This window comes from Myotis brandtii, unplaced genomic scaffold, assembly GCF_000412655.1.
Source record: "Myotis brandtii unplaced genomic scaffold, ASM41265v1 scaffold215, whole genome shotgun sequence".
In the NCBI taxonomy this organism is placed as follows: Eukaryota; Metazoa; Chordata; class Mammalia; order Chiroptera; family Vespertilionidae; genus Myotis; species Myotis brandtii.
Window position 1 is genome coordinate 1,361,261 of NW_005358043.1, and position 23,553 is coordinate 1,384,813.

The window sequence follows — 23,553 nt, forward strand, 5'->3', positions numbered from 1 at the left end:
CCCAGCCACCCAGCCGGCTGGCCGCGTCCGAGGCTGGCTTTTTGTTCTTGTTTTGGGATGGGCAGGAGGGGAGCCGGGAGGGTTTTTGTCGAGTCTTACCCCATTTTAGTCTCGTGGAAAAAAAACTTCCCGTAAGTGCACCTATCTGGGTGATGCGGAAGAACGTATGCACCCCTTCTCTTCTGCACGGAAAATACCTTCGTGACATGCACTTGGAAAGGGAATGCTTTTTCTCGAAGGCTGCACAACAGCTAGGCGTCTTTGTCGCAACCACCGTGCAGTTCTGTTGTTTCTTCTTTCTCCTGATTTATGCATTCTCTCCCCCCTAACTCCCCCCCCCCCATGGGAGGCTTGTTTCAACTTTAATTTGTGTGGCTCATCTGCATGGATCGAATTACCTTTCCAGGTGTATGAAATGCGCGCTTGGGGTGGACTTGTGGGCAAGGCTAAGGTCAGCGTCTGGAGAAAGTTCACGCCCTTTAACTTTTCCCTGTTCCAGGAGCGATCTCCTTGGGAGCTGACGCTGGAGCCTTCCCGACCCACTCAGATTCCACGCGGACTCGGGAGGAAGGGGACCGCTTTCTGCCGTCGGCCTCACTCGCTGCCAAGAAGCCGGCCTTTGTTTTTGAAGTCTGGAGAGATGGACGAAGACGGTGCCGTCAGTTGAAGCCCGAAGAAGGAATCATCAGGGCATCCTGCGGGGGCTTCATCAAAACATTGCTCCCTGGCCCATTATTGGTTTCCCTGGCCCTGTCTCTCCTCGGAGCCTGGTGTGGAATTATTACCCTTTTTGCTGTGTGGCAGCCTTTCCCCCCAATGTGGACTCCAAAGGATTGGCCCCTTCTTTGTGATTTGAAATGAAATGATGGCCACACGTCGGACTGGTCAGCCGGAGGGAGATGGTGACACGCTGAAGGCTCACGGGTCCCCCGCTTGTGAGGTAAGTGCAGAGGCAGCCTCCCCGGCCCACCGTGGCCTGGGTTTTTGGGGGTGCCCTCTCTCGGTGGGGGGGGGGGGACGCTTGCCACCGGGCCTAAGAAGAGGCTTTGGGGGGATTTTATGTAACCGCTTGGTGGGAGCATCCCTGCCTGACCAGGAGCAAGGTGAAGCCTCACCCATTTTTATTTCCAGGAACTGCCGGTGATTCCTTTGCAGGAAAGTTTTCCTGACTTTGAAATGTCCCCATCTTAGTCACCGCTGAGGCTGAGCGGGGAATTCTCCCATTTCAGTTGTCTGGGAATACCACACTGTGCCCTTCAGTCGCCATCCTCCAGGACTGGTGGCGCTGGGCTGGTTAGGGGGTGGCTGTGAAGGTGGTGCGTGCGCATCTAGGTTTGCTCTCTGAGGTGGTGGTAGTGGCTGTGCTTGTTGCACCTGAAGCTTCCTCTCTGATACCAGTGGGTGTCCTGGCCGCTGTTGATGCGGATCTCTGTTTTGGGTAGAAAAACACGTCTTTCCTAATGGGCATTTTAGGCACAGCCTTGGAAAACTACTTTATAGAATTGTAATTCCACCTCCCTGAAAACTCTCCTGCCTTTACTGATACTAAGGCGCACAGCAGACCTGTGAGCTGCTCTGGGGTGTTGGGTGGCTTGCATGGCCGTCAGACCAGCATCTTTGGAAAGGCCCGGAAGACTTTATGCCAGGCTTCTTGCAATGTTTTGAGCAGGCAGGACAGAAATCATAGGAAGTCCATTGATAGGCCCTGTTGCCTCGCATTTATGTTTTCCCATTATATTTGGAGTTTACTGCTATAATGACAATATTGTGTTTAGTTTGTTAGTGATAGTTTCTGTAATTTGCTTGCTAAATGTACTGAGTACTGCTATCCTTATAAACTTTACTTTTGAACTGCCTATATTTTTTTATTGAAAGATTGAAGGTTACTTTTGATAGCAATAACATTCCCAAATGAGCCTTCACTCTCTGTAGGTGTTAAATTTTAACTTTGTGGTCATCAAAACAAGGTCTAGTTCCAAGTGTGTGCGTTTTGGCATTTTAATAAAAATGAATCAGAAGTTAAATTTTTGTTTGGAAAGCATGCAAAGAAAATCACATCATGTAGTTTACTTCATATTGAATTAAAAAGTGCTTAAAAAATAGGGAGGTAAGTACAGTACAGTTTATAAGAACTATAGTTTACAGTTAGAATCAGTGTTTTGCTTTTTGACACCTGTAAACACCTGCTTGCAGGTAAAAAACATGGTTAAGTATAACACCGCAATCCTCTGATCATGGTAAACCATAATCACTCCTTTTGGAAGGTCAACCTACAACTGGTGATTGCTTAATGTGTATTGTAGTTACATAATAATATGTACTATGGTCCTAAAGCCTTATTTGTCATTGTCTTGAGAATACTTTAATTAGCATTCATTTGCATTAATTTGCAAGGACTAATGTTATTTGAATTTTTTTTGGCGGGGGGAGCATTTAAAGGATGTCCTGCAATCAAGAATTTATAATAGACACATCTTGTCCTTGGCTTACAAGGCAGTGTTTCCAGTTGCAAACTTGGCTTTTATTAACAATGACAGTTATGTGTTTTTTTAAGGGCTGTGAAATTTGTTTTCCCTTGGCCCTTACTGCTGGCATGGCCATATTATTTCTAGTCTGGGAACCAAGAAAGCGCTGTATTTTGCTCATTTAAAGATTATATACATACTTGAGTGTAAGTATCAACTTTGGGTGATAGATACTTAAGTCTTTGAACACTGTACTTAATTTTGGTGCTTAATTTTATCTGAAGTATTACATTCTAGAATAGTATTGTCATTCTTTAAAAACTTTAAAACCAATAGCTGTGTTGTAAATGTGTGTTGGAATAATAAATCTATGTGTTCTTACCTAATTAAGAGATGAGCATCTATGTTTTAATGTTAATGCTTTTAATAAGCTTAAAAGTATAACATTGTAGAGCAGAAGCAATTCATGTAGTGAGTTAATAGGATTCACTGTTTCATGCCTTATCTAATTAGCTAACTCCACCTTCTATGAATAAGATCTATTGCTTTGTTGAAAAATAATCAGAAATTTTTTATTCATCTTAAGGATTAGAATCTAATTGTGTCAGTATACCAGTAAATGTAGGCACCACCTTCTAAGAATATACTGGAAGGTTAAAAAACAAATAACAATCCTCCTATGTAATAAAGAATTGCGACAATCCAGTAGAATATATCTAGATTGGCATTATACAGTGATGATAACACATTGTGTTCATACAAAATTATATACTTTGCACATCGAAGATGTATTTTTCGAAATTGGTTTCACTTATTCTGATAAGTGTTTTTTGGGGTGTGTGTGTGTGTGTGTGTGTGTGTGTGTATGTGTATACTGTTTGACCTGGGAAGTATTCTGACACCTAGCCTTGAGTAACTTTGCTCATAAAATCACTTTGTTAGATTCTCTGAGTCCTCTGATATTCTCTCCCCCTTTCATATCATATAGTATTTATCCTTTGAGGTTAAACTTGCTTTTTCTTCTTTTTTATTTTTCCAAAGATGAAAACTGGCTTTCAGCTTTCTAGACACATTACTTTCCCCATATCAGCACTTATTTTGCCTTTCATCCGTAGTTCATAGTGTTGGTCCAAGCGTTTAGCAATTTCACCATCTATTATTACAATAAACTTACTAATGCTAATTAACTTATTTTATGTTTTGCTTCTTCACCTAGACTAAGTTTATCCTATGACTATATGTATTATAGCTGATGAAAAATATCTGTTGGTTGATTTTGGAATAGTGTAAATATTAAAATAAGGCATTTTTTTTGGTACGTGGGTTCATATAAAATTTTATATTTTGCTCTTCTTTCTGGAGTACATTCTATACACTTTGCTTTTATCCCAGATTCCCTTATTCCTTCTTAAGCTCTCCCTCCATACCCCTCCCTCTTGCTCTTTCTTTCTGTTTTTAGGATTCTTCCTCGTCTGCCCCCTTCCTGTTGGTTTTAACCAGACTCAGGCCCTCCCAATTCCTCTATTCTCTTTTCGCATTCCCTGGGTTTTATTTTACACTCTCCCATGGCTTTAATTTAATTTTAGTGTATGTCAGTGATTCCAAATTTAGCACTCTATTGCAGATTTTATTCTTTATATCTAGACCTGTATAGCCAATTGCTGTTTACCAGTGTTTTTATTTTTTGGATAGCGCACAGGCATTTCAAACTCAACAAATTGTTCCCCTACCATCAACCTGTGTTTCTTCTTTTAGTGAGTAGCACCACTATCTCCTTATTTGTCCAGGTCAAAAACTAGGTTATCATCCCTGACTCATCTTACTCCTCTTTCCTCCTATCCAAAGTCCTATTGAGTCTACATTCCAAATCCTACTGTCACTACCTGAGCTAAGGCCAGCTACATCTCCATGGTGAGCCCAGGCCAGGCCATCTCCTTCCATCGCTCTGTCCCTGCCATAGGCTGCCCCTCCTACAGTAGAAAGCTGATCATTGCATTCCCCTGTGTAAAAAAATTTTCTGGTTCCCCATTGCCTTGGGAATAAAGTTCAAACCCTGAGAAGTTTTACAGGACAATGACAGTCTGGTTTGCCCATCTCCTTTCTCATCTGTTTCCTCGTTTCCTCTTTCTGTACAGCTTCCCCTGAGCTGCTTTCAGTTCCCCTGGGGCATCAGTGTCTCCTCACTTCAGGTCCTTCTAAGTGCAGTTTTCCATCACCCTTTCTTCAGTCCCCTCCTCTGCCTTCACCTCTCCCTAGCTAATTTACTCATCATTCTGTACTTTTCTTCAGTATTACTTCTCCAGGAAAAGCCTTCCCTGATCTTCCAAGAACGGATTAGTTGCCCCTAGTGCAGTATCCCAATACCACGTGCGGGCACGCACGTACAGTGCGATTGAAACTTGGTGGCCCATGCGCAGAAGTCGGTATTTTGTGGAAGAGCCACACTCAAGGGGCCAAAGAGCCGCATGTGGCTCGCGAGCCGCAGTTTGCCGACCATGACATACCATATTAGGAATAGCACTTAAAAGTTTATTGTGTGTATTCCTCCGAATTGCAGGCCCCATAAGAATAGGGACCATGTTTGTTTCTAAGTGTGTGGTACATAGTAGGTGCTTAATAAATATTTGTTGAATGAATGAATGAGCAGGAAAAGTCTTAATTTTTATTAAATGTTCACTTAGATTTCAGTATATTATACTCTCTTGATTATCCTCCAACTTTATTGTTTCCTCTTCCTCAATCTCTGAGTATAAAACTGCTAATTTATATATGGTATGTGTGCACGTGTGTGTGTGTCTTTACCCCTTGAATTCAGACTCCTATATCCAACTGATCTGACCACACAGAAACTCCACTTGGATATTAAGTAGGCATATCCAAAACCAAATTCCTGCTTCTCTACATCCACTCCCCCAGCTCACCTTCCCAATTTGCTCCTTCTACAGCCTTTCTCATCTTGAGCAATAGAAATCCCACCCTTCCAGGCCAGGCATCTGGGAGTGATCTTTGATCTCTCATTTTTCTCAGATATAGCATGCAAGTCTGGTTGACTGGTCTCTCAGCCATGGTAATCAGAGTGGACCTTTTAAAAAACAGATCATGTCACTGCTTTGCTCATATTCCTCTAATGCAGTGGTTCTCAACCTTCCTAATGCCACGACCCTTTAATACAGTTCCTCATGTTGTGGTGACCCCCAACCATAAAATTATTTTCGTTGCTACTTCATAACTGTAATTTTGCTACTGTTATGAATCGTAATGTAAATATCTGACATGCAGGATGTATTTTCATTGTTACAAATTGAACATAATTAAAGCATAGTGATTAATCTCAAAAACAATATGTAATTATATATGTTTTCCGATGGTCTTAGGTGACCCCTGTGAAAGGGTCGTTCGACCCCCAAAGGGGTCGCGACCCACAGGTTGAGAACCGCTGCTCTAATGGCTTCTCATTTCCCCCAGGATAAAAGCCAAAGTTCTGACTGTCCCACAAAGCCCTGTACAGTCTAGCCTCCTCACCTCCAGTTACTCTCACCCCCCCTTACTCTGTACTGGGCGTTCTGGACTCTTGCTCTTGCGCGCACACACCACACATGCCATTCCCCAGAGCCTTCCCACTTGCTGTACCTTCTCCTTGTGACACCCCCAGCCCTGCCAGGGCATCCTCACAGCTGACTTCCTTGTCTGCTTCTGGTTTTGCTTAGAGGTCATCTACTGTGTGAAGCCTTTACTGGCCATTCTGCTGATTGAACGCCTCTCTCCTGCTCCTGTGGCAAGACCTGCCCTCCTTCCTTGCTTTATTTTTCTCCCTGTCACATAATCTCCCTCTGGCATGCTTATCCGAGTTTTGCATGTTTATTTGGATGGATACTGTATCTAGAATGTGTTAAGTGCAGTTTGTTCACATTGTATTTCTTGTACCTAGAAGAGTATTTAGCACTTTTAGGACCTCAGATTTTTCCCAAGGAATGAATGAAATGAGGACTAAGAAACACTCCAAAATGTCATTGAGCTTCTTTCTAGGTATATAATATGTGAATGCTTAATTCAGATTATACAAAAATATGTAGAGTATGAAGTGTATGTTCTTTGTTAGACCTGCAATTCCAGTAGTACTGCTGTTAACATTTGGTGCCTTTTTTCTTTGAATCTTTCTTATCTTTGGGAAGCTGGTAACCAAGTAACAGTAACCAAGGCAGTGTGTAGTACAAATGTATGAAATAATTTGTACTGAGAGCTGAGATCATAGTAATTAAAAGACTAATGAATGTGGACTCGGACTGGTGGAGAAAGTATAGAAAGAAAATATGTCTGCGTTCACATATTTTTTTGTCTTAAAATGAATGAATAGCAAGTATAGGAAAGCTCATTATTATATTTTTTATTTTTTAATATCAAACATTTTATTATAAGCCAAGAATGATCACAACATTGAGTATTACAAAATGTTGGCAGTTGTTAATTCTGAATGATGAGAATTTTGGGATTATGTTATTTTGTATTTTCTCTTTTTTGTTTAATTCCAAAACTACAATAAAAAGACCGTTTACATATTTTAAAAAATAGGTAATTTTTTTTTATCAGTCTGGTGAAAATCTGGTTTCTAGAAAACCTATACTGCTTAAAATATGCTTAAACACTTTTAGAAAAAGATGCATACTACTAAAAACAATATTTCAGCATGGTTTTAAAAGCCTATGTTTTCCTAATTAGAAGCCTAGGATTTATTCTGGACTCATTGTAGTATAACATAATATAACACTATCATTTAATTTTGACTGTGTGTTCGGTCATGCACCTGAATCTGTCAGAATACCATTGCATGTCAGGGGCTTTATGCTGCAAGTTAGGATTCAAGGTAAAGCCTGTTGGAATTAAGAATGGCAGCAGTGCCAGCAGCAGGCATCATTAGGTGGCATTTCAGCAAAAGTCTGGATTTGAATATGTAGAGCGGGACATATCACTAGAGAAGGCCCATAAAAAAAATGAGGACCCAAGTCTAAGGAAATTTCTCCATACACTGTTCGTGTTCCTTAGCATTCATTTCTTCCAAGTTAAACATGTTATGAAGTCCTTGTTTCTTGATTACATAATCTTTGATCCGTCATTGCTTTGTTTTGACCAGGTCAAATATAATCTAGTACAGAAGCGATATTCAGTTTTTTTTGTTCTTTGCTTTGTGAAGGGACCTGTCATCTTATCATAGTTAACGATGTGCTGATTTAGGTATGGGCACTGCTAATGTTGATAAAGATGCACAGATGCTGGTATTGAAAGCAGCTATTTTCTGTTACAGAGAGACCATATGGTAGGCACTTGTTTTTCTTTCTGGTCGGTGTGATTAGATTAGTAAAAAGAAAGGTTATTGGATTTATGATTGTCCCAGTATTTATCTAATTTTAATTGACCAGAAGGAATTAAATATGTTAAGATATTATGAGCCTTCCATATATTCTGTTAGTTTAAGTAGGAAGACATCTTCACTCAAAAGTTCAAATTTAGATTGCTTCCACTAAAATGAAGCAATTTTTTTTTTTAGTTTACATTGTCATATTCTTTTTCTTTTTTCTTAAAATCCTTATCTGAAGATGATTTTAATTGATTCCAAAAAGAGGAAAGAAGGAGAGGAAGAGAGAGAAACCTCAATGTGAGAGAGAAACCTCAATTGGTTGACTCCCCTATGCACCCCCACCAAGGATCGAACCTGAAACCTGGTAAAGTACCCTAATCGGGAATTGAACCCTTGACCCGGTGCACGGGAGAGGCTCTAACCAACTTAGCCACACCAGCCAGGGCAAGCCGTCATATTCTTTAAAAAACTGAGTATTGTGCAAATAGTTTATTTTGCAATGAAATCTGGAAGATGGCCTTTTGTACTTCTAAAATAATCTGAAAGACAATGGAAATATTGTACTGTAGGTTGAAGAAACTTAATGTGATGAAAAACATTTTTGTAAGTCTCTTTTTTCTAATTATCTAAGAATATACAAGAAATTCCACTGTGTAGACTGTGAATAAGAGAATAGATTTAAAATCCAAATTTGATATTTCTGAAGATTTATCTACTGGGAAAGTTTTTAGACAGACCAGAACAAACTATTATCAAAAAATGTCAAGTTGAGTGTATTTACTTTTCCGTAGTCAGACCAGCTGCTGTTGAGTTTTCTGTTTGATATTGGACTTGTTTTTGATTCAGAATTGGTTACTTATTGCCTTTTCCCCTTGTCGTCTATCTCTGTTCTGAAGAGATCTCTGGCATAGTTATGAGGAATGAGATATATACAGTGTTGCTTATAACTCCACACTAGTTTCTTGACTTCTCTTGTTCTCTGCATTAATCTTTAATATATCTTGACAGGACTTAAATATATATTTTAAAATATATTTTTACTGATTTTAGAGAGAGGAAGGGAGAGGGAGAGAGAGTTCGAAACAGCAACGATGAGAGAGAATCATTGATTGGCTGCCTCCTGCACACCCTCAACTGGGGATTGATCCCACAACCTGGGCATACACCCTTGACCGGAATCGAACCCAGTCAGCAGGCCAATGCTCTATCCATTGAGCCAAACCGGCTAGGGCAGGACTTATATTCTTAAGAATATTTTTATTTTCTCTTTATTTACAATGTAGAGAATATCCTTAAATATCAGTAGATATAACGATTATATTTCTTCTGGATATGTCTTATCTACTATGATCTTGGGGATTATTTTTTTTAACCTTGAGATATCTAGATATCTGAATCCCAGTATTTTCCTAATAAATAAAGATTCTGTATTTAAAAGAACTTGTATGCCCGGCTGGCATGGCTCAGTGGTTGAGTGTTGACCTTTGAACCAGGAAGTCATGGTTTGATTCATGGTCAGGGCACATGCCCTGGTTGCGGGCTCGATCCCCAGTGTGGGGCGTGCAGGAGGCAGCCGATCAGTGATTCTCTCTCATTGATGTTTCTATCTCTCTCTCCTTTCCTCTCTGAGATCAATAAAAATGTATATATTTAAAAGAACTTGTATTAGTATGATTGATGAGACCTTCTCTTCTCTGGGTTCTGCATATTGGCTTCTGGAAACATATTTCATATCTAGTGATTGTGGGGGGAGGAAATTGGTCTGGGCACGCAGTTTAAATCAGATCGTTAAGCCCTAGCCAGTTTGGCTCAGTGGTTGGAATGTCAGCCTGCAGACTGAAGAGTCCCAGGTTCCATTCCAGTCAAGGGCACATACCTCGTTTGCAGGCTCAATCCCCGGCCCAGTCGGGGCGTGCACAGTAGGCAACCAGTCGATGTGTCTCTCTCACATCGATGTTTCTCTCTCTGTCTCTCTCTCCTCCCTTCCACTCTATCTAAAAATCAATGGAAAAAAAATCCTCAGGTAAGGATTTACAACAAAAAAATAATAACAAATCAGATCTTTATTATAATGCTTTTAGGAAACTGTTTTCAATTTACTCCTTTTTTCATTTAATAATATATTTTAGATACCCTTCTCTGCCCATCAGGAGGGGGGTGGGGATCTATCTATCTATCTATCTATCTATCTATCTATCTATCATCTATCCATCCATCTATCATCTATCTATCTCCATTTACAAAATTGATACATATGTCAATCAGTTTTGTAAATGTAGGAAAGAAGAAACTCTTAAAAAGCACTGTACAGACTGTCAAATCTCAGAAGGAAGGTGGGGCTGGATGGGTGAAAAGAGATTAATTAAAGAATTTATATGCATATATGTATGAACCCTGGACACAGACAATAGTGTGGTGAAGGCCTGGGGCGGGGGTGCAGGCTAGAAGGGGTCAATGGGGGAAAAGGGGACATCTGTAATACTTATAGCAATAAAGATAAAAATTTTTAAAAAGCACTGCACAAAGGTATTTTCAATATCCAGCCTGCCTGGCTCAGTGGCTGAGCGTGGACCTTTGAACGAGGAGATAACAGTTCGATTCCCAGTCAAGGCACATGCCAGGTTGCGGGCTCCATCCCCAGTAGGGGACGTGCAGGAGGCAACTGATCAATGATTCTCTCTTATCAATGATGTTTCTGTCTCTCCCTCTCCCTCTCTGAAATCAATAAAAATATTTTTTTAAAAGGTATTTTCAAGGATAATAGTATGGAAAAGAGATTAATTTTGTATGGCTCTGAAGGGCAGAACTAGGATTAGTGGATAGATAGTTAAATGGGCCACTGTGTTCTTGCAGAGGTAGGATGACCTTCAGCTAAGAGATGACAGAGGGGATTCCTGCTTGGGTAGGAATTTAAGTCAAGTAATTTTGAATGACTATTGGAATCACTTGGACAACTTTTAAAACTACAGATTCTTAGCCCCACACTTCAGCTAATGAATCAGAACAGAATCCCTGGGAATGAGACCCCAAAACCTTAACTTTTAAAAAAAGGCCCCCTGGTGATCTTTCAATGTGAGAACAGTAGAAAGTGACAGTCACAGCTACTTTCAAAGTCTAAATTCTTATAGTACCCCGACTTCTTGACCACTTTGAAATCAGTATGAAGAAAAGAGGCAAAAATATGGAGAGAAAATTTAAGTGACTATGAACCAGTAAAAATTTCAAGATTAAGATTATTTTTTTATTTGTAATCAAACATATTTCTATGTCATTAGTTTTCCAAAATAATATTTTTTTCAAGTAAAATAAATTTTGTGTCAAAAGAGAACTTTAAAATTCAAGTAATATGTGTGTGTTTTTTTGTTTTTTGTATATAATACTTGAATCAAAAGTTAACATTTTTAAGGTGATCGAACTCTGACTTTGGTTACTTTGAAGCTGTTACTTTTTAGCTGTATTATAAAAGTAATTTGTTTCATGTCATTTTCTTTATGCAAACAACTTAGAATAATTTCTTTGGTGCATTTTGTAATTATTTGTTTAGATTTAACTATCAAGAATAGGGAAACTTACAGTGGAAGAAAAAATATATATTGTTCTTTACCTAAGTATATATTTTGAAGGGTTTCAGAAATCATTCAAACATAAGCAATAATAAACAAATCATTAACATCTACACACCCTTTCTCCTTTAACACCAGCAGTTATTCTGTCTATTCACTGAATCAGTCTTGTCTTTTCAGTCTCACTGGTTGGGAGATACATTGGCTAATACAATGCAAATACAATGTAAACTAATTACAGAGCCCAGCTGCCACTTCTGCAATAGAAGCAGGATTTCTTGACGTCAGTGAGAGTGATGTTGGAGAAGGAGCAAAGCCACTAACAAAGAGGATCTGGCAGAGCCACACCAGCGAACCAATGAAGAAAGCACAATCAAGGTTGATAGGCATCTCGAAAGAGAATGATTTGAATTTGAAGGACTAAGGAAAGCGTTTTAGAAAACTGATGTCCTTGAGTGTGATTGCATATAAGGGGATGTCTTTCTTTTCTTTTAGGAAGTGATGTTTATTTTGGACCCCAGTGCTAATGCCACTGAGAGTTAATAGAAAATCCTAGCCTCTCTAGTTGACTTTGAAATAAAGCTGTTTAAACAGAGGTCCAGGCGTAGCTTCTTGAAAGGTTCTACTTTTATAATAGTTCTTAGATGCCCAAATATTTCAGAGTTCTGAATATTTTAGATGACTTCATTTCTTTTTAAAATCCCTTTATTGGGATATATGAAGAACTGTACATATTTAATGTACACAACTCTGTGAGTTTGCAGGTAAGTATACACGCATGAAGCCATCCCCATCATCAGGGCCGTGAACATATCCATCACCACCCAATGTTTCCTTCTGCCTTCTTGATTATTATTGTTTTTATTATGATTTTGTGGTAAGAACACAGCATAGGATCTACCGCCTTAGCAAATATTAAGTATACAATACAGCATTGTTATGCACTCTGCTGTATTGTAGATCTCTGGAACTTACTTATCTTGAATAACTAAAACTTTGTACCCTTTGACCATCACTTCTCCAAATTCTGCAATTACTCTGCTTCTATGAGTTTGACTATTTTATTATTTTTTAATTTAATTATTATTTTTTAATGGTATTTGGTGTGTGTGTGTGTGTGTTTTGTTAGCCCTCACCTGAAAATATTTTTTTCATCGATTTTTAGATCGAGTGAAGGGGAGAGAGAGAAAGAGAAACATCGATGTGAGAGAGACGCATTGATTGGTTGCGTCCTACCCGTTTGACTGTTTTAGATTACATGTATAAGTGAGATCATACAGTATTTTGTCTTTCTGTGTCTGGCTTATGTCACTTAGCATAATGCCCTCCAGGTCCATCCATGTTGATGCAAATGACAGGATTTTTCTCCTTCTTAAGGCTGAACTATATTATCTTCAAGGTCCTGATTTCAGTTCCTTTGTATAAGGACCCAGAAGTGGGATTGTTGGATCATATGATAGTTCTATTTTTAATTTTGGAGGAACCTCCTTATTCTGGCTGTACCAATTTGCATTCCCACCAACAGTGTCTCCAAGGTTCCCTTTTCTCCACATCTTCACTAACACTTGGAGGATGAGCTGATAGCTCATTGTGGTTCCCTGATGATTAGTGAGGTTGGACATTTTTTCCTATACCTATCAGCCATCTGAATGTCCTCTTTATAGAAATGTCTGTTCAAGTCCTTTGCCCATTTTAAACTGGATTATTTGGGTGGAGTTTTTTTAGATGTCTTTATATATATAAAAAGCCAGCAACTGTAATGCTATAAGGATCATAACGACCGGTTGTGATGACGCCCACTGTGGCCAGTGAACCTGCCCGGTCAGGGGGTGGGGTCAGCCGGCCTCCCCTGGTCCCTGATTGGACTCTCCCACCCCGATCAAGGGTGGGGTCGGCCTGCCAATCGCCTGTGGCCTCTCCCCCCAGCCAGACCGGCCCTGATCGGCCCGATCAGGGCGGGCCAGCCAGCCAACTTCTCACCATCTTCTCCCGACAGGCCCAGCCCCTATCTGCCCCAATTGGGGCCAGGCTGGCCGGACCCCACCCGTGCACGAATTCGTGCACTGGGCCTCTAATGTTTTATACAAAATTGTATTAGTAGAAACAGTTACAATTACACTGTGGACTCAGTGGGAGAGACCAGGTACCACTGGAGTCTTGCTTAGAGTGGTATGAGCCTTGGAGAACCCCTAACTGAACCTATTAGTTTGTGGCCACTGGAAATGCTGTGCTACTTTGGTGTCATTCAAAAGTCACCTTGTTAACATAGCAAAAGACACCTTTGATGCTCTCAGCACTTAGGAAATTCCCAGGGTTTTAGCAGCTCTGTGCCAGAAATGGGAATAGAGACCAACTGTGTATTTATTACAAATCATAGTATCACACCTTAAGAGATACAAATTACAAAACTGCCACAAGAAGAAGAAAGAAAAATTCTCACTAGTGCCATATGGGTTAAAGAAATGGAGTTTGGAATTAAAAACCTCCTGACAAAGAAACCTAGATGCAGATGGCGGCATTGATACATTCTTTCACACATTTAAGGAAGAAATCATACAAACTCTATACAAACTCAAAAAGTAGAGGTGTTGGAAACACTTACCTTCTTTTTATGAGGCGGCTTAAGCCTGGCAACAGCCAGACGAGAACATTATAAGAAAAGGAATTCAGACCAATAACCCTCATGGTTGTAGATCTAAAAATCCTTAACAAAATGTTAGCAAATCAAATCTAGCAATATATACACAAAAGATAATATATCATGATTAAGTTGAAGTTATCCCAGGAATGAGAGGTTAGTTTATCATTTTAACATATTAATAGAATAAAGGAGGAAATTCATATGACCATCTCAGTAGGTGCAGAAAAAGCATTTGACAAAATTTAACACTCATTTCATCATAAAAACTCTTAGAAAACTGGGGATATAAGGAAACTTACTCAATTTGGTAAAGGGGTTCCTTACTGCCATTGTATTTGGTGAAATATTGAATACTTTATTACTGCTGAGAACGGGAACAGGGCAAGGATGTCTGCTGTCCACACTTCTTTTGAACATCAAACTGGAGGCCCTCCTTAGTGCAATGAGTGAAGAAAAAGAAATAAAAGGAAGGAAAAAGGGAAGGAAAATTCTTTTTCTTACCTAAAACATGATTGTGCACATAGGAAGTTGTAAGGAATCTGCCAATAAAACTTACTAGGACTAGCAAATTTTGCAAGGTTGCAGGATACAAGGATACAAATATACAAAGTCACCACACAAAAATTAGTATTTTCTATGTGTTATCAACAAACAGAAAGTGGAATAAAAATAATAGCATTATTGTTTTAATACTTTAAAGACAACCTGAATAGAAAGATACACTGAGTTTATGGATTGGAAAACTCAACTTATTAAGATATGACTTAGCCACACATTGCTATGTAAATTCAATTCTATCCCAATTTAAATTTCAGCACAATTTAAAATTTATTTTGTTAGAAATAGACAAGCTGACTCAAAATTTATATGGAGAGGCAAAGGACATAGAGTAGTCAAAACAACTTTGAAAAAGAACAAAGTTTGGAATTTTCACTCTGCTATTTTTTTTCTCACTCTGCTATTTTATAATTGTTACTCAAAAAGTCACAAAACCAAGACAGTATAGAATTGGTATAATGATAGATATATAGAACTAGGGAAGAGAATGGAGAGTATGATCATTTGAATTCAGTGGGGTGAATTCAAGTGGTGCTGGGAGAAGTAAATACCTTATGGACAAAAATGAACCTCCATCATTACCTCACATCACACAGAAAAGTTAGCCCCAGGTAGAACACTGAAGTAACTGTAAAACCTAAGACAATAAAACTTCTAGTCAAGAACAAAATATGCATGGCTCTGGGGTAGACTAAGATGTCTGAGATAGGACACAAAAAGCACTGGGGGAGGAGGATGGCAAACAACCCACGATAAATTGGACTTACCAAAATTAAAACTTCTGCTCTTTGTAAAATACCATTAAGAAAGTAAAAAATCAAGCCATAGATGGGGAGAAAATAGTTGCAAAACATATATCTGATCAAGAACTTGCTTCCAGAATATATAAAGAACCCTTGCAGCTCAGTAATAAGAGACAAACAACCCCCAAGGGGAATCTTAAGTATGTGTGGAAGCCTCTGATGGGGTTTCAGGCAGAGAGAACAGTATGACCAAGGCAAAGAGTGAGAATGATTCAGAAGGAAAACTGCCAAATCGAGGAAGAAAAGTCATTACTTGTTAATCTATAAATCAGTTTCCATATAAAATTTTCTTGTCTCTGCAAAGGTCATATGGTTGTTAATGAACTGTATAGTTTGTACTTATTTAGTAGTCCTTTGATTTCTGGCATGCAATATGTATCTATTTGTCTCCAGTTTTGAGTGTCATAGCTTTTGAGTATTTTCTATTGCTGTTGCCCTTCAGGTATTTATGCTATTGACATTTACTAGCCTTAATATTTACTTAATCTTAATAAACTGTAAGTGCTAGGCTGTAATGTGTTTCTTGGACACATACAGTGAGATAAAGTAGATTTTAGATAATTTTTTAGGCCTTGAAGAGAGAACATTGAACCCTTATTAAGTACCATACCTCATTTTATCCTCATGAGGTATGTATTACATCCATTTTAGAGATGTGGAAACTTAGCTACAGAGCTTAGTTAAGGTTACCCAGCCAGAAGAGGAATATAATGATTTAATGGATAGAGTGTTAACTTGATCGTAATAGCTTTACTAGAAGGAAGAAAAAAACTTCAGGGAGAAAAATCTTTACTTTGATCTAGATTTACTGGTTTCACATAGATGGAAATTGTTTGTGTTCAATTATTTAAGTGATAAACAGTTCAATGCCAAATTAATAGACAGCTTAAAACTTTTATCAACCCTGGTTGTCTTTTGGCAAACTAGGAAACTTGATGTCTTCAAAGTGTCAATTTATGGTACACAATGACTGGAATCTGTTGCTTCCATGTGTCACCTTAGTGAGCAAAAGCCTATGCTGAGTTTATTGTCTTAGAGATGGTCTGGTTTGTCAGATAATTTTCTATAGGTTCCTTAAGGTTTTGCTTATCATTTCTCTAGAGTGCTAGTTTGATCATATTTTACAGATTTTTTAGAGAAAGCCTGTGATTCATTTAAAGCTGAGCAACTGTCACAAGATTTAAAGTGCATGTTGGTTGTGACAGAACAGGCATGGGGATGTAAAGTACAACATAGGGAATATAGTAAAAAATATTCTAGTAACTATGAATGGTGTCAGATGGGTGCGAGATTTATTGCATGATCGCTTAGTAAGTTAGGTAATGTCTAATCACTGGGGTGTACATCTGAAACTAATCCTCCTATATAATAAAAGGGTAATAGGCAAATTGTCCCCTGGACTGGGAGCCGGGCTGGAGTTTGACCAGGAGGCGGGGCCAAGCTGGCCAACTGTCTTTGGCCTCTCCCCTGGCCGGCCCCGCCCCCAATCAGGGTTGGGGGGGCTGATCGTGGGCGGGGCCGGCCACTAACCTGCGTACCCTCCCCTCTGCCAGCCCTGCCTGATCTGCCCTGATTGGGGTGGGCTGGCCAGACCCCATCGGTGCACAGGGCCTCTAGTATAATATATCAACTGTAATTGAAAAATAAACAAATGATTTTAAAAAATAAAGTACATATACTTCTTCCTTATAATGTCTTACTGTCAAACATAAAACATTCACTCAAAGAAAATGGCAGATCCATTATCCCCTGAATATGAATAAAGTCTGAAGTGTTTTTCATGTTTGTTCATGTCCATTTTGCCTTTCCCATGCCTTCTCATTTGTGTAAATCCCATACTTCATTCAAAGTCTGGCTCAGATTTTACCTGCTTGGAAAGCTTTCTCTGGTCTTAGTGACCCTGGGCAGAAAAGATGTTCCCAGTCCCAGGGGAAAGGGTCTTGCCTCCTGTTCCCCCTCCCCCCCCATTCTTCCTTTTCTTCTGGATTCCTGACATCAAGTTACCCTCACCGCTAGTGCTGTTTGTGTAGATCTATAATCCATGATTCAGAATTCTTGGGTTTTTCAGAATTCAAAAGTTTTCAAATTTTAGAAATGTATGATGATTCAGGTTCTGTGACAGCATCCAGCTGTTAGAGTACTTTATGCTATAAATGCATGGATATTTTACTGTGGGGAATAAATAGACGTGGAAAGAGCATCATGTCAGCTCAGGGCAGGGTAGGTTTTGCCATCAATAAGTTACAAAACATGTTTTAACTTTCAGACCTGTTTGAATTTCAGAACTGTCCATATAGGAATATATATATGTATTACCCAATGTTTTTGAAATGTAAACTGTGCATGTTGGGGGGAGGGGGGAATCTAGTAATCATATGACACTATGATTTTTTTTCTTAATTCTTTTCCTTTATTTATAGAAGTAAATCAGTTCAGAAGGTGACCTATGTGTTGTATCATGTGTCTGCCTATCTGTCTATCTGCTTATTTGTATCTATCATCTATATCTATCTATCTATCTATCTATCTATCTATCATCTATCATCTATCTAGTAGTATTAACTGGTAGATGTAAACATATGTCATATGCTTCAGTCCTTATTATACCCCCAATTGTTGTATTTTATACTAGTGGTAGCCTCTTCTAGTTTTCTCCCGCGTTCTTTAGACATGAGCTTAATTGTCTTTGCTAGCTTCCTGTCCAATATGATTTTCTAATTTATCTTTTATGTGTATTTCCTGCCCAAGACCTGGAATCAGCCATTTTTTTTAAGAGCCCCTACATTCTTCTAGTGGTGAATGATATTTCGGGATCACATCTGGATGATAGAGATGTTCATTGCTACTTATAATTGTTTATGGTCTTTTTCATACTAATCTTTTATTTTGAAATAACTTTATATTCACAGTACAGAGATACTATTACACTGCAGAGATACCTTGCATCCTTCATCCACATTTCTCTAATGTAAACATCTGTTAAATAGCCAGGAAATAAGTATTGTAATAATACTAATACTAAATTACACGCTGTGTTTAGGAATGATTTATGCCAGCTTGACTATAGTTGTGCCTTTAGTCTCCAAGTCCTTTTTTCTGCCCTTTGGTATGAGCTTAGTGCTTCCTAACTACTAAGGAGGGTCCCTCAGATCACCTGGGGACTTTTGAATATAAGATGCCTGAAACCCTTCCCTCCCCTCTCCTGGAGTTGTTCAGAATCGCCAGTGGGGATAGAATAGACAGTGTCATTTGTAGGTATTTAGGGATTTTGCTTGATTTACACCTGCCCTAATAGCTTCGGGGATCATTTAAAAAAGGAAACAATTTGTGTTTGCAAACAACTGGTGATAACCCCTTGGTCCCAAAATAAAAGTTATTTATCCTAAATAATTCAAGTTTGATGCTTCTAGTGCCAAAGATTCCTATCATACTTAGAATTGTCCTTCCACATTTTTTAACTCATTCAACAAATATTAATTGAGCACCTTATAAGTGCCAGACCCTGGGGATATAGCAATGAAAAGGTACAGACATGGTCTGGTGTCTGCCTTCATGGATATACATGGGTAATGGGACAGGTAGAGCAAGACAACTCAGCTAAAGATTTCAAAGACTAGCGAGTTAGAAACAAGTTCATAGGAGCTTCAGTTTTCAGATTTTTAAAAAATATTTTATTGATTTTTTACAGAGAGGAAGGGATAGGGATAGAGAGTTAGAAACATCGATGAGAGAGAAACACCGATCAGCAGCCTCCTGCACACTCCCTACTGGGGATGTGCCTGCAACCAAGGTACATGCCCTTGACCAGAATCGAACCTGGGACCCTTGAGTCCGCAGGCTGATGCTCTATCCACTGAGCCAAACTGGTTAGGGCCAGTTTTCAGATTTTGAGGGCTTTGAATCTGACCTTGCAACTTTACTTTTTTGTTTGTTTGTTTAACCTGGCTTTTTGGAAACTTATTTTGCCATTGGAGACTTTTCTCATTAACTAATTCATATTCTTTAATCTATAGAACAAGCAGGAACATACTTTGGGAAACTGCTGGAGGCAGAAAGGAGCAGGGAAGGGATGTAGGCAGGCTAATCATAATTAGCTTGTGGCTTCAAAGATTGTTTCGATAGTCCTGTGGACGCAAGGTTCCAGACAGCTGTTTGGGAGACCCCCATCAGTTTTTAGGCAGTGAGTGGGGATAGAAAAGAGACAGGTTAAATACACATTTTAGTTGAAGTGACAGGACTTGGTAACTAGATGTGAGAGGTAAGGAAGAGGGAGTCTGGGTTCTCTGGATTCTTCTGTTTGAGTGACCAGTTGCCCTTATGCAGATGAGGGTTTGCAGAGCTGCTGCAGTTCTGAGAGAGAAGATAACAAGTTCAGTTTGGACATGTAATATGTATAAGGTATCTAGGTGTATGTGCTTAGCAAGAGTCTAGACATGCAAATTTGGAGCTTAGGGAAAAGGGTGGGGCTTAAGAGAGGTTTGGAAGTAATTACTAATAAAAATCATTAAAATAAGAGGTAGAATTCTAATTTAGATAGGAAGGAAGGCTCGTCTAAAGAATATTAATAGCCTTCATGATTAGGTGTGTGGTAGACTCTGCTTTAAGCATGTTATTTTGTACTAAAATATCCCATGCGGGCAGGTGTTATTTTACAAAGGAATGAGCTGCAGTTTAAAGATTAAGCCCTTATCTTCCAGTCAGACCTCTAGAAGGTAGCAGGTGAGGAAGTGACGTCAGTCTTACTAAGGTCTGGGCTTTCTCACTTTCCTACACTGCCTCTTGCAAAAGAGGGATGGTTTGAGAAGTAGGAAGAGAAGCAGGAGAGTGGTAATACGGTACCCACGGCGAGAGACATTTAAGGCGTTGTTGGCAGTGTGAGATGTACTGAAAGACAGAAAAAGGAGGTACCCTTTGGACTGAGTTCAGTGTATGGGTCAGGGACACTGCCACGCCTTCGTGTTCAGAGCTGGTTTGTTGTGGGAGCAGTCTGCAAGCTTGATTTATTATACCACCTTTCCAAGTTGTGTTTTCATTGAAGAATAAACCCAGAAAGAGGGTAGAAGCAATCATCTTTTAAAAAATTAAATAATAATAAATATAGAAGAAGATGTCTGTGAAAACTGTTTCCTTTGTGATGTAGCCATTTGAATGTAAGGTGCTTGGGGAGGTGATGTAGTCCTGCCAGTGAGCTCTGCTGCGGGCAGGAAGGGAGGGGGGGATCCTATTTGTGGATGGCATCACTGCGGAGCTCCCTCACAGTGCCCGGTGCTGACAAAAGCTGAGTCACAGAACCTCGGAGACCTGCTCCAGGCAGTCATGGCCCAGTTCAGGATTTTAAACTGCATGAGCAACCACAACTGGAGTTTATTGTGCCATCTGTATTGTGCGTGGAGTGATCAGGTTTGTTTGATAAATATATATTTTTGCTTTTTAATCCAAAACTGCTATAATGTATAAAGAAAAAAAAAATCAGTGAAAATACTGGATATGAAATCACTCTCTTCCTGTAACAGTAAAAAAGTAATCTTTTAGACTGTTACTTTTTATTGAAATACTTGTGTACTATGACATATCTCAATTCTGATGATCTGAATTTCTCTAAAAGAATAAACTCTTAAGCTGCATGGACGAGACTTTATTTGTAAAGCTTTGTATGGCGGGGGAGGGGAAAATAAAACTAGCAAAAATTAAAGCAATAAAATTGTAAGATAAGGTAAATGTTATGTATTTCATGAGACGTTTGCTGTGTTAATAAGAAGGTAGGCAAGATTTTGGGATGAGTTTCTTTTTAGCTAGTTTTTAATTTTTTAATGAAATTTGGTTCTTGATTTCTGTCATTATAGGATTAAATGGAAATTCTTTTTAAAACATCTTTTGTTACTAGACAGTCTTTTGAGAAAGTAGTTATTTTGCAGTAGAGAAAATTTGCTGGATATATTTTTCATGATAGTTATTATGCTTTTGGATTTTCTTCCCTAAGAAGCAAAAGCTCTTTTTTTCCTTCAACCTTCAATCAATCAACATGGTTATTCTCAGGTGTAGACTGCTTTTATAAGTCTTAAATAATATTGTGCATATTCAACTTAATGGGTTCTCTTTAGAATTGAAAGAAACCTGCATGATAGATTTTTGTTTCAGCTATTAGTGAATCTTTAAAAATGATGAATTATTTACCTTGCAGGTTTATTTATTACTTTGTGGGTATTCATCATCCTTATTCTAAAAAGTTCTTTAGTATTGTTTGAAATTTAGAAGAAAAACAAATTCAAAATATTGAAATCAGTAGATAATAAATGAAATGTACCACTCCTGTCCCATACACACACATACTGCCATTTATTTCTCAGTTCTCCTATAGCCAATGAATAAACAGACGTTTATGAAACATGAGCTTAGTTCCAAATGGGACTTTTGGGTCTCCGGTACTTTCCTTTATGTCCTATTCTTTCTATCCTGGAATGGTGAAAAGATATTTTCATAGTTTAGGTTGGGCACAGTAGACTAATGTACAGGGAAATTAGAGATGGAGGTCATTTAGTCTATATATCTCCCAGTATAAGATTGATCCCTCAATGCACTTTCTAGTTCTCTCCCTAATGGATTTACATTACCATAAAAATATGGATTTTAAATGGCTACTTAGAGAATAAAAGAAGAGAGATACTACAATTATCTTAGCATGTAAAATTCATAACATTCAGAGCACACTAAAGCTGAAACAAAAAATATTAGTGTTTAGTAACTAGTTTGCAGCTAATACTAAACTCATTGGTTAGCCTCATCATCAGAAAGTTTTCTAGTTTGGGGTCCTGGGCCTTGTGAAGACTTCATTCTGGCTAATTCCAAAGGAATTTTGGGGTTGCAACAGAATCTAGGGATGAGTTGATCCAGGCGGCCAGCAATAAAAAGTCCTTTTGGACATGCCTTGGCTTGGAGTTTTGAGGATTGATGTTACTACTCTCCTTGTGGTTTAGATCCAACAATAGGCCATTTGTTTGCTAACATCTCTCAGAAGAAGAGTGTGCAGAACTCAGCATTAAGTAAAAATGGCCTGTGGATGTTATGCCTTCACTTAAAGTTTTTGGCGGAGGTCACATACTCTGCTTTTGGGGCTAGGCAGGTTCCATACAAGAATGAAGAGAGGTGAGGAGTCATTATAACACGGCAGGGCTGATGGAGTCTGTGGCTAACTGGAGATTCAGCTTCAGGAGATTTATGCTATGTTGAACCTACTCTTGTCATATCATTTCGTTTCCTGGAGAAACTAAACTTGCATTTTTTATATAAATTCGTCCTAATGTTTAAATGTTGATGACTAACTCAAGTTTTTAAAAATACTGTGGCCAGATGTGGGTCTAGGCTTCCAGTGTGTAACTTCTGATTTGTAGAAGACTTAAGAGTAGCATTTGGTTTTAGTTGAGTTTTACTATTGAAGCTAAGTGGTACCCAAAGATGCTGTTAGATATCTTTGGAAAGTTTATGATATATATAGGTAGGGAAGAAATGTGAGAGAGAAATAAGAAGAGTAAATGACAACGCAGGATGAGGAGCGAGGGAAGCCAACTGAAGAAAGAGACAAAAGTAATGATATGATGGGAAATAGAAAAGTGCCACATTTAGCAAAGATCTCAGTAGGCACTCTTTTGGCATACTGCTGGGGAATTCTGTCAAGGTTTTGTTTATTATTAAACTAGAGGCCCGGTGCACAAAAATCAGCCCGGCCTGTGTCCTCTCACAGTCTGGGACCCCTCGGGGGATGACCACCTGCTGGCTTAGGCCCGCTCCCCGGGGGATTGGGCCTAAGCTGGCAGACATCCCTCTGGCAGCCCGGGAGCCCTCGGGGGATGTCCACTTGCCAGCGGGGAGCAGGCCTAAGCTGCAGTCGGACATCCTTAGTGCTGCTGAGGAGGCAGGAGAGGCTCCCGCCACCACCGCTGTGCTGGCAGCCATCAGTCTGGCTTGTGGCTGAGCAGAGCTACCCCTGTGGGAGCGCACTGACCACCATGGGGGCAGCTCCCGCATTGAGTGTCTGCCCCCTGGTGATCAGTGTGTGTCATAGTGACCAGTCATTCCCAGTCTTTCTGCTGTTAGGGTCAATTTGCATATTACCCTTTTATTATATAGGATAGAGGCCTGGTGCATGGGTGGGGGCCAGCTGGTTTGCCCTGAA

At 39.2% G+C, this 23,553-nt stretch overlaps 1 protein-coding gene across 8 annotated transcripts in view; it reads left to right on the forward strand.

Moving 5' to 3' along the window:
* The window catches only part of ARHGAP21 (Rho GTPase activating protein 21), a 140,492-nt gene that overhangs the window by 460 nt on the left and 116,479 nt on the right, over positions 1-23,553 (forward strand). For 5 of the 8 annotated variants that reach the window (XM_014539389.1, XM_005865868.2, XM_005865872.2 and 2 more), the window contains exon 1: positions 20,685-20,783. In XM_014539389.1, coding sequence (XP_014394875.1) covers positions 20,700-20,783 — 84 coding nt within the window. In that variant the 5' untranslated portion in view covers positions 20,685-20,699. Of the gene's footprint in view, positions 1-46; positions 132-499; positions 941-20,684; positions 20,784-23,553 lie in introns of those variants that run through there. The other 3 variants (XM_005865869.1, XM_005865871.1, XM_005865870.2) reach the window with 2 other exon arrangements.